The following is a 10,883-nucleotide window of genomic DNA, read 5'->3' on the forward strand; positions in this document are numbered from 1 at the left end:
AGGAGAATGTATGAAATAGTGGAGGTGAGTGAAGAAAGAGTGAGAGAGAGAGAGAGAGAGAGAGAGAGAGAGAGAGAGGCTATGCTGCATCCTTAACATTTGAATCATTAATCTTTCATCAAAGTCTGAGAGAGGCAAAAAAGAGCACTGCCCATTCTGGTAAATGGAGAGCTACAGATGGACAGCATTATGAAAAAGAAAGCAGCAGTTGAGATTCAGTAAGGCACTAGAACACGAAAATGCATTTATCAGGTGAAAGTGAAACAAAATGATCCAATATTTGTTGGTTTCTTTTGTTAAGAAATTTCGGTGCTATGAAAACCATGATAGCATATAATTCCTTATTTTGTTATACTTAGAAACCAATTGCTAATGTTCTAGGAATGCTGGGATAGATTCTTAAGGCCTGTTCACACCAAGAACGATATCTATAAAGATTCTGAATATATTAGAGTCCACACCAATGTTCAATATCATTCTTTTTATTATAAGCGTGCTGTTGTTTTGTCATCTACTGCTTTAAATGCTCAAGGTCTTTAAAAGTCGGGTGGATTCTGATGGGCTGTCAGTGAGTGTGTTTATTATTCATCAGCTGGAAAAAATCATTCTGAAAGTGATTCCAACAATGTTGTTGCTCTGTGTCATTATTGTTATAGTTATTGTCCTTGGTGTGAACGGGCCTTTACTGTAAAATAATAATAGTAAAAATAATAAGCAAGAGAACATATAAGAAGCAGCTTTAAACACTATCATGGAACATATTTTTGTGTCCAAAAACATCAGGTCCAAATGTGCAGTTATGTCTAATCATGAGTCCTATATCTCACAAAGCAGCATCAAGCAAATGCAGCAAAACAAGACAGGCTATGTCACTTGATGAATGGCAGATCTGTCCTTATGTTGGGACAGAAATTAGGAAACGTACCCATCCAGTATTTGTGTCAAAGCTTATTTTTGTACATCCCAGATCTTTTTCTGATCATGCTTTTATCAAAGCAAATGATGGATGATGCACACAGACATAGCATTGCCTACCAGATATAACTTTTACAGGCTTGATGAGGAGCAGAGAGCAGTGTATTAAACTAAAAGAACGTCCCACATAATACAGTGTGACATCTCTTAAACTTCCCTTATTTACAGTAAATAATTTATAGGAAAGGAGTATTGCAAATAGTTATTCGGGGGTAAAATGTAGCTTTTGGTACAACTTTTGCTTTCTCGCCAAAAGGACTTTCTGTATCTGCTGAAATGTTGGATGAGGCACCTCAGTGTTACACCTGTAATACAATGGCGATTAACTGTGCTCTGCTTATTGTTCAGTAAATAATAATACACAAAATTAAATTAAAGTAAATAAATCCCCCCAAGATATGTAAGGACATCTCAGAAAATAAAAGAAAAATGTATTGTGAGCAACATTTATTGTTAGCAATATAACTGAAAGCGTATCTTTCCCTGTGTTGATTGGAACGTTCAGTGGTGTTTTGTGTATTTGAGCGCCATCTGGTGGTAAACGTTAACTATCATTAGGCTATAACGTGAGTCCTCATCAGAAAGCACCGTCCGCGGGATCAGGTGATCTCCGTAACAGGTAGTTTTGTATCCTTCCAAATAAAATAGTTTTCCTCATAAACCTTTTTCATTCCATTTTCAGCAAGCTTTTCGATCGAAAATAAGTAATTACGGCCTGAAAAGACTGTAAAGCATGCATTATTCAGAAAAATATTAACTAAATAAGATGATGTATTGTAACTTATATCTTATGCAGCGGAGGGATACAGATGAAATCAGGTTAACGGCCAGTCGGGAGTTAATTAAACATTTGGAGCTTCTCGAAGAACAAGAACGGGTAAGAGTTGGTCGTCGAGTTCTAAGTTTTCATCGACATTATACACACACACACACACATATATATATATATATATAATTAGCCATTTAATTGCTCCTGATAACATTTACGTTAGATGATTACCCCTTAATAATGTATTTTGTAGGACCAATCATTTGCACGCGTCACGTGCAAACCTGTCAGAGGGCTCGTAATACCACTGATAATTGCATTAAGCTTATAAACGGTCTTACATGGTAAACAAAAGACCTTGAGAAGAATCTTAAATCTGGGGACAAAAAAAAAACAGGATCAAGATACAGTCTGATGTGATGATTAAACTTAAAAGGCTATGAGTTTAAATATGAGTGCTGCATGTTTCCAATTAAAAATGCAGTTTGCAATCGGTGGATTTATGTTAAGTGATTAATACTGTTGAATTAAGACAGTTTACTGTATTCACAATATATAGTCCTAGTGTATTTTGGGCTTATTTCATATTTAAAAGTCCACATTATGCATCAAATCTTTTTTTCAGGTTATTGGTGTTTTGGTTGCACAAATTGTATCTGCCATTTAATTCAGTATAAACTCTTGTAGCTTCTCTCTGGGCCACGTTGTCATAGGGAGGAAAGATTAAGAACATTGTTTAACATGTTCAATGTATAGATTTTTACTAATGTCTACACAGTATTTTTTTGCTTTTCTTTAAACACATTATCATTGTTTAAGTAAAATCCGATATCAATCGACCTCTAATTTGCATGTATTGATATACTAGTACATAAATCAATTTCAAGAAATATGTGTGTATTGAATAAAACATGTCTTGAGGTTTTAAAAAGTCTTAGATTTTGTTTTAAAAACTGAACAGATACCTTAATATTAGCCATTTTCATTCGTAAAATAATGCAAACTGCTCACCTTTATTCTGTACTACATCTGCTTTCATTCAGGTACGATTTCTTCATAGTAAGTCAGGCTGTGCACTTTGGTTGTGTCGCACCTATTCACTACAACGTGGTGTTCAACAGTAGCGGCTCAAACCAGATCACATGCAGAGACTCACCTACAAACTCTGCCACATGTACTACAACTGGCAGGTAATAACCAATGTAGATCACTACATCAGTATCACACTACTGTTAATAGTCTATAATATTATGTACTGTCTTACATATTCTTCTTGGTTGACTTTCTTCCTTTTTATGTTAAGGGTATCGTCCGAGTGCCAGCACCATGACAGTACGCCCACAAACTGGCCTTCCTGGTTGGTCCGAGCATTCACAAGGAGCCCAACATGAACCTGGATGACTTCTTGTACTACCTCTAACCTGCTTAAGTGATCAGTTTCAGGGTCTCAAAGAATAATAGGGCCATTTTTATTAGTTTATTTTCCAAGTAGATTGAGTTGTGTGAAGAAGTACACTGTCAGAAGAATGTTTGTTTATATACCTACATGTGTTTTCAGAGAGAAGCAGGTATAAAGTTGTTTTCTGTTTGTAAGGGGAAATGCATATGGTCCTACTTTTTTTTAATCTTTCTAATGTTCACTTGAATTGTTCTGGTGTCTAGTGAATATAGACCATGTTTTGTGTGTGTGTGTGTGTGTGTGTGTGTGTGTGTGTGTAAAGGGATGGTTCAAATTGCAGATTTCTTGGATTTTATGTTTAGAGGCCCTGATTGTTAATAGAATTAAGTAAACATTTATTTTCTGGTTTCCGGTATAAAAGTTGAATGGTTATATCTGATTAATACCTTCGCGTTCGTGTACTATATGCATGTATGGGTTTTCATGTTTTTCACACAATTAAATATATTGATGCTCTGTTTATCAAAATTGAATTGTAGTATGATTATAGCATAAGACAAAAGAAAGGTAAGGAAGGTTTACACAAATCAGAAACATTGGGAAGAGCTGAAGTTCAGAAAGTGGTCATTTAGGATTGTATTGATGTGTTGAAGGGATTCGTCAGATTGAGTTTTATTGTGCACTGATAAGAAGAATAAAGCTCAAGTTAACGTGGCTTGGCTCTTTAATTTGCCACAATTGAGCTCATAGTGACGAAGGATTTGATAAAACGATGGCATTAATAAATGTACATGGACAGGTGAACATGTCATGCAAAATTGAATAATTGTTATTTTGGCATTAAAGTTTATTGTGGACAACCCAGTTTCCTTCGTTGTCACCGTCTGAATTCGTATTGCTAATTGCTGAAAACAAGAAGAGAAATTCCTCTATGAACTGTTTACTAAACGAGTAACTGCAGGTGGCGCATGAATCTGCCATTCAGCAGCATTGACATCTTAGAACAATATTTATCTTAATGCAGTCATTTACATTGAATAATTGTTATTTTGGCATTAAAGTTTATTGTGGACAACCCAGTTTCCTTCGTTGTCACCGTGTGAATTCATTGACATCTTAGAACAATATTTATCTTAATGCAGTCATTTACATATTCTAAAATAATCGAAAGTGTTGTTCCTTGACACATACAAGTTGAAATATGCCCGTCTACTTTATATAAAGGCTCAAGTACACGGCAGCTCAATTGGTAAACTAAAATGATTTTGATTGGCCCCTTCTGAAGAGTGCTGAGAAAAGTAACAGACATCACGTGACAACGTCTTCTATGTGCTGCGTCGTCGGGACTTTAAATTTTCACACTTGAATAATGACAATGAGAATCGTAATATCCATTTAATCGAAACGCACAGTAAATAGTAAAGAAATATCAAATACAACTATTAACCTGACAACGCCATGCTGTTTCTATGGTTACTACCGCCCTGTTTCAGCCGAACTGACAGGACGGTGAATCAGAAGGAAGGGAACCGAACAGACACACAGCGCCTCATAACTGGATACCTCTTTGAACGTAAACACCTTATTTATAAGCTTTTATCGATAAGTTACGAACCCCAAAGGTTAATTCATGTACTTTCTCCGACATACATTAGTTTCTCACGATCTGGTCAGGCTTTGCAATGGACTTTAACGCGCGCGGACCGAAAGGGACGTGAACAATCAACAGAAGATAATCGACATTGTTATGAGGGACCGACTGGCTGATTTGAGTGGGGCAAGTGATTAATAATAAACCAATTAGACTAATTGTTAACATCGTCAATAATATATTGATATCAATGTTTGTACTTACAAAAATACAACATTTTACATAAACTAGCTCATATTTGGGAGTAACGTTAACGTTCTCTATTGCTTATGTCTACTTCCCGTGCTCACATCAGTGTAACTAGTGGTCGTTCTCCATGCTTGAGGCATGTGTAACTTTGAGGCTTGTTTTAGGGCAGGCAAAGTGCCAGTGAAGATGGGGGTGTCACTGTGTCGGTGGAGAAAGATGGCTTCATGCAGGACTTTTTCAGAAAGGTGCAGTCATTCACCTGTATGACAGATGCTCCTCTTCTGTACACTATATATCGGTGATGGACCGTCCTTTGGGATGCATTGAGATGCTTTAAAATTCTGGCCGAATAATCTTATTATGAAAATCTGATAATTCTTTTCATGTTTGCTCATTACTAACAATTGTCTGATATTTTAAATCTAGTTTAGTTGGCTGCCAGGCAATATTTCTGATTTTAATTTAAAGTTTTTCATTTTCATTTAATACTAGTTTCATTTTATTTAAGCTATATTTCAGTTAAAGAAAACTATTTTATTTTAGTTTTGGTTAACAATAGCAACACTGGAATCTTTTGCACTTTTTAAATGAACACATAAATTAAATCATTAATAAAAAAATAGTCTTAAATTGTACCACTGATATTAGGCATCACAGCATTACAGTGTACAGCATGACATTTATTTTTAGACAATATGTCACAAGGGTTGCTGGTATTGTCTAAAAATAACTGTTCTTCTTTTTTCCCCATGCACCTTGTTGATCGTGTGAAGTTACACCAGAACAATTACACCGCATGACATCTTTAAAAGAGAAATTTCATAACAAAAAAGGTTGTAACATGCATCCATAGTAGTTCACACTAGGGTAGTTACTAGTTAGTAGTGAGCACACTATAGTAAAACCATTAAAGAATACTGTGTTTCTGAACTTTGCTTCGCTTTATTTCAGGTGGAGGAGGTCAGAGGTGTCATTGATAAGATCTCTTCCCTAGTTAATGAGGTGAAGAAGAAACATAGTGTGATCCTTTCAGCCCCCAACCCTGATGAGAGTAAGTCATCATTAACCAAAGACTGTGAAATATGAGTAACAAGGTGGTGCTGGTTGGCAGGTTGAAGTGGTTAATGAACTATCACCTTTGAGCCCTTGAGCGAGGCACTTAACCCCAGTTTGCCCCAGTGAGATGTCCCTGCAGTAAGTGTACTGTGAAAGACTTAGTTCACCCAAAAAAAAAAAGTTGTCACTATGTAGTAGCCAATGAAACAGTAGCCATTGACTGAAAAAAAATTACTATGGAAGTCAAATGGCTACAATCAACTGTTTGATTACCAGCGTTCTTCAAAATATATTTATGTTCAGCAGAAGAAAATAATGACAGGATTTTCATTTCTTTGTGAATAATACCTTTAGGTCTTATTTAACATCTTTTTAAACCAGTGTTAAGGCCAGTTTTAGCCATGTTTCACATTCTTCACCTTATAAGTGGGTTAAAATGACACCACAGATAGTTTATAGATCTTGTTATTTGTAAATTTGTCCAAATTACTCACTTAATTTTAGCTTTCAACCTCTTTGTTTTATTACATAATGGATGACTATGGCTTCGCGTCATTCTCCTGTTGTCTATGACTGAGCGCACATTCAAACTTTCCGTCATTCATTTATATTCACACAAAAAAAACAACTGATACTCAGGGTTTAGCCCAGAACAAAGGAACGTTTTTGTAACTCTGCCCAGAAGCACATAGCCTTATAACAGCGCAAGACCATGGGATTCCTCTTCCAGAAATATCACATCACATTACTCTTTACCAGTACACTCAGGAACCAGGAAAACTGCTTTAGGGAAGACATTTTTCACATGTATTGCACACACACCCACCGTTTTACTTGGAAGCATTTGTAATATCTAACTAGTGTTCATGGCTATTGTGAATGATGGTGTCTACCCATATCGACTATATGTATAGAAAATCATTCAAATGAATAAGAAAATGAGACCACAAAAAAGTTACAATTGGGAGTCAAGTTTGGGCATGCAAGGAATTGTAATTTTCCCCATCACATTCTTAATTTTCAGTGAGTGTGTTGGGTTAGTTATGCTGTTACTTGCAGTGCATGTATAGGATGTGGAGGCAGGAATGTGAGATTGAGATAAAGACATCTGTGAGGGTGTGAGTGTTTCTGCAACAAACTAATATATGCTAATTTTTCTTCTACACACAAGTGTAATATTTCTTTGTGATATATGTTCAGTGAATCCTCAAGTTGATAGTAAAATTGGAATATCTGTTTGAGGATTGTGCTAATGGATGTGTAATATTTCTCCTTTTTAAGAGTCAGCACAGCCATCTGTAGTTACTTTTCTTCCATATACCTGCGTGCATTTTATATTTTCACATATAACAAACCACAATATTTCTCCAACATGACACATCATAATGTAAGAGTGCTGTACATGGGCACAATTGTTCTGGAACGGTTATCTCTGGGAGAGAAAAAAACTCACATTTTGATAGCCGATTTTTAGTTTAGCACATGTGAGTTGCATATCAAGTGAACATCAGGCCCTGAAACATCAGGAAAGAGTCTCAATGTAATTTAATCTGCAATGTAATTTAAGCAGTTTTTGGAAACTGTAAATAACATTGAGAAGAATGTTTATTTGAAATCTTTTGTAACATGAATGTCTTTAGTGTCACGTTTTATAAATTGAATGCATCCTTGCTGAATAAAATTATTAATTTCCCTTATTCTAAAATATGCCTTTGCTTTCAGGAACAAAAGAAGAATTGGAACAGCTCACAGTGGAAATCAAGAAACATGCCAACTTTGTCCGGTCCAGCCTCAAATGTGAGATGAATGTTCTGCTTTGGCCTGTTGAGGATAGTGAAGATAAGAGTACCATTGCACTTGGACAAGAAAATTAATTGAATTCTCATCCATTTTCTTCTTAGCAATGCAACAGAATCTACCTCCAGATGAACAGATGAATCAAGCCTCAGTGGATGCACGCATTCAGAAAACACAGGTATTAAATCTTTGCCTCTTTTTTTTTTCATCCAACCATCCAGTACAGTCATTTTTAATCCCAAATTGATCTAATGCCCTTATTGTCTCTCTTTTTTTTAGTACACTAACTTGTCACGTAAGTTTGTAGAGGTCATGACGCGATATAATGAAGCCCAAATGTCATTCAGAGAGAAAAGCAAAAGCAGGATTCAGAGACAGCTGGAGATCAGTAAGTCACACATGAGTAACTTCATACATTCACAAGCACATATGTACATACGATACCTTAAAACTAGCTTACTAAACTAGACCATTAACAGCTGACAAAATCTCCACCCAAACATAAAAGCTGCTGTCAGCTAATGAAGATTTGACAGATGAACTTACGGTTCGATTGGACTCTTGTCGTGTCAGAAAGTGATAAGACTTTCAGTTTTATGGACGTCGCCATCTTTGATATTACTTTGGTCACTGTCACTATGGTAACTGGTAAGGAAAACGGGCTTGACTCCCGTTGCACATTCATACAGACAGTATTCGAGACGCTAATGTAAGTTGCTGTGTGAACGGGACATTTTGAGTCTCACACCTGTAAGTAAATGCTGTTGTCAATCCCAAAAACTGACAGTATGAATGTAGCCATAGAGATTTTTAAAAAGTCTTAGATTTATATTGGATATACATTAGATAAATTGGATATTTTATTGTGCATCTTATTTCCTCTTTTTATATTTAGATTACCTTCCCATAGGGGTGTAACGTTACATGTATTTGTCCCGAACTGTCACGGTATGGAGTCACGGTTCGGTTTATGCAGTCAGACAACAAATACAGTCAGTCATAGGCAATCAATCCTGAAGGGGGTATGCGCCGTAACGCAACACTAACCGTCACAACAGGAAAGAGCAGAAGAAGAAATTATCTATGCACCAACCCAAAATAAGAATGGCGAGTCCAGATGGCACACAAGAGATCTAAGAACCACCTGCTTGTTTTAAATCAGCACTGTGGGAAAGTTTCCGGCAATAAATCGGAACCGTTTTTTTACTCCGGTGTCTGATGTAACATAATTTCACAAATCTCAAATCAGACCATTCTGTTTTTGCATTAAAGGCACAATATGTAAGATTGTTTTATTAAAATATCCAAAAACCACTAGAACAGTGTTATATATTTTGCTGACTTGTGTACTTACATTATCCCAAATGTTTCGAAGAATGTTTAAATCCAGAGAAATAAGCAATTTTAACTAGTGACACGGACCGTCCATAGTGTCACTGTGTGGCCTGCCAATGACGTCATAACCCCTCGATTTCAGGTTTTGTTTTGTAGAAAACATGGAAACACCAAAGACGCTTTAAAGGGTCCTATTATGCTTTTTCACTTTTTTAATTTTAGTCAGTGTGTAGTGTGTATGTTTGGGCATAAAAAAGATCTAGAAAGTTACAAATCTCAAAGTCCACTCCAAAGGGAGATATTTAGTTTAAAAAAAAAAAATCAATTTTCAAGAACTACAGCAAACGGCTTGTTTGGACTGTAGAGGTCATGACGCGATATAATGAAGCCCAAATGTCATTCAGAGAGAAAAGCAAAAGCAGGATTCAGAGACAGCTGGAGATCAGTAAGTCACACATGAGTAACTTCATACATTCACAAGCACATATGTACATACGATACCTTAAAACTAGCTTACTAAACTAGACCATTAACAGCTGACAAAATCTCCACCCAAACATAAAAGCTGCTGTCAGCTAATGAAGATTTGACAGATGAACTTACGGTTCGATTGGACTCTTGTCGTGTCAGAAAGTGATAAGACTTTCAGTTTTATGGACGTCGCCATCTTTGATATTACTTTGGTCACTGTCACTATGGTAACTGGTAAGGAAAACGGGCTTGACTCCCGTTGCACATTCATACAGACAGTATTCGAGACGCTAATGTAAGTTGCTGTGTGAACGGGACATTTTGAGTCTCACACCTGTAAGTAAATGCTGTTGTCAATCCCAAAAACTGACAGTATGAATGTAGCCATAGAGATTTTTAAAAAGTCTTAGATTTATATTGGATATACATTAGATAAATTGGATATTTTATTGTGCATCTTATTTCCTCTTTTTATATTTAGATTACCTTCCCATAGGGGTGTAACGTTACATGTATTTGTCCCGAACTGTCACGGTATGGAGTCACGGTTCGGTTTATGCAGTCAGACAACAAATACAGTCAGTCATAGGCAATCAATCCTGAAGGGGGTATGCGCCGTAACGCAACACTAACCGTCACAACAGGAAAGAGCAGAAGAAGAAATTATCTATGCACCAACCCAAAATAAGAATGGCGAGTCCAGATGGCACACAAGAGATCTAAGAACCACCTGCTTGTTTTAAATCAGCACTGTGGGAAAGTTTCCGGCAATAAATCGGAACCGTTTTTTTACTCCGGTGTCTGATGTAACATAATTTCACAAATCTCAAATCAGACCATTCTGTTTTTGCATTAAAGGCACAATATGTAAGATTGTTTTATTAAAATATCCAAAAACCACTAGAACAGTGTTATATATTTTGCTGACTTGTGTACTTACATTATCCCAAATGTTTCGAAGAATGTTTAAATCCAGAGAAATAAGCAATTTTAACTAGTGACACGGACCGTCCATAGTGTCACTGTGTGGCCTGCCAATGACGTCATAACCCCTCGATTTCAGGTTTTGTTTTGTAGAAAACATGGAAACACCAAAGACGCTTTAAAGGGTCCTATTATGCTTTTTCACTTTTTTAATTTTAGTCAGTGTGTAGTGTGTATGTTTGGGCATAAAAAAGATCTAGAAAGTTACAAATCTCAAAGTCCACTCCAAAGGGAGATATTTAGTTTAAAAAAAAAAA

At 36.2% G+C, this 10,883-nt stretch overlaps 1 protein-coding gene and 1 long non-coding RNA gene across 6 annotated transcripts in view; both read left to right on the top strand.

The window, feature by feature from the left end:
* The first annotated feature begins 1,800 nt into the window (after positions 1 to 1,800).
* LOC107555102 (uncharacterized) lies at positions 1,801 to 3,478 on the top strand. The gene is made up of 3 exons (XR_001605136.1): positions 1,801 to 1,852; positions 2,788 to 2,934; positions 3,048 to 3,478. It is a non-coding gene; the product is annotated as an uncharacterized lncRNA (long non-coding RNA).
* Positions 3,479 to 4,523: 1,045 nt separating this feature from the next.
* Positions 4,524 to 10,883, top strand: part of LOC107555115 (syntaxin-2-like) — a 19,286-nt gene continuing 12,926 nt past the window's right edge. For 2 of the 5 annotated variants that reach the window (XM_016237812.1, XM_016237814.1), the window contains exons 1-7: positions 4,526 to 4,716; positions 4,799 to 4,920; positions 5,148 to 5,228; positions 5,935 to 6,034; positions 7,762 to 7,836; positions 7,941 to 8,014; positions 8,116 to 8,224. In XM_016237812.1, coding sequence (XP_016093298.1) covers positions 4,891 to 4,920; positions 5,148 to 5,228; positions 5,935 to 6,034; positions 7,762 to 7,836; positions 7,941 to 8,014; positions 8,116 to 8,224 — 469 coding nt within the window. In that variant the 5' untranslated portion in view covers positions 4,526 to 4,716; positions 4,799 to 4,890. Of the gene's footprint in view, positions 4,921 to 5,147; positions 5,229 to 5,934; positions 6,035 to 7,761; positions 7,837 to 7,940; positions 8,015 to 8,115; positions 8,225 to 9,537; positions 9,617 to 10,883 lie in introns of all 5 variants that reach the window. The other 3 variants (XM_016237815.1, XM_016237817.1, XM_016237813.1) reach the window with 3 other exon arrangements.

The sequence above is a fragment of the Sinocyclocheilus grahami genome, unplaced genomic scaffold (assembly GCF_001515645.1).
Source record: "Sinocyclocheilus grahami isolate Dianchi unplaced genomic scaffold, SAMN03320097.WGS_v1.1 scaffold525.1, whole genome shotgun sequence".
In the NCBI taxonomy this organism is placed as follows: domain Eukaryota; kingdom Metazoa; phylum Chordata; class Actinopteri; order Cypriniformes; family Cyprinidae; genus Sinocyclocheilus; species Sinocyclocheilus grahami.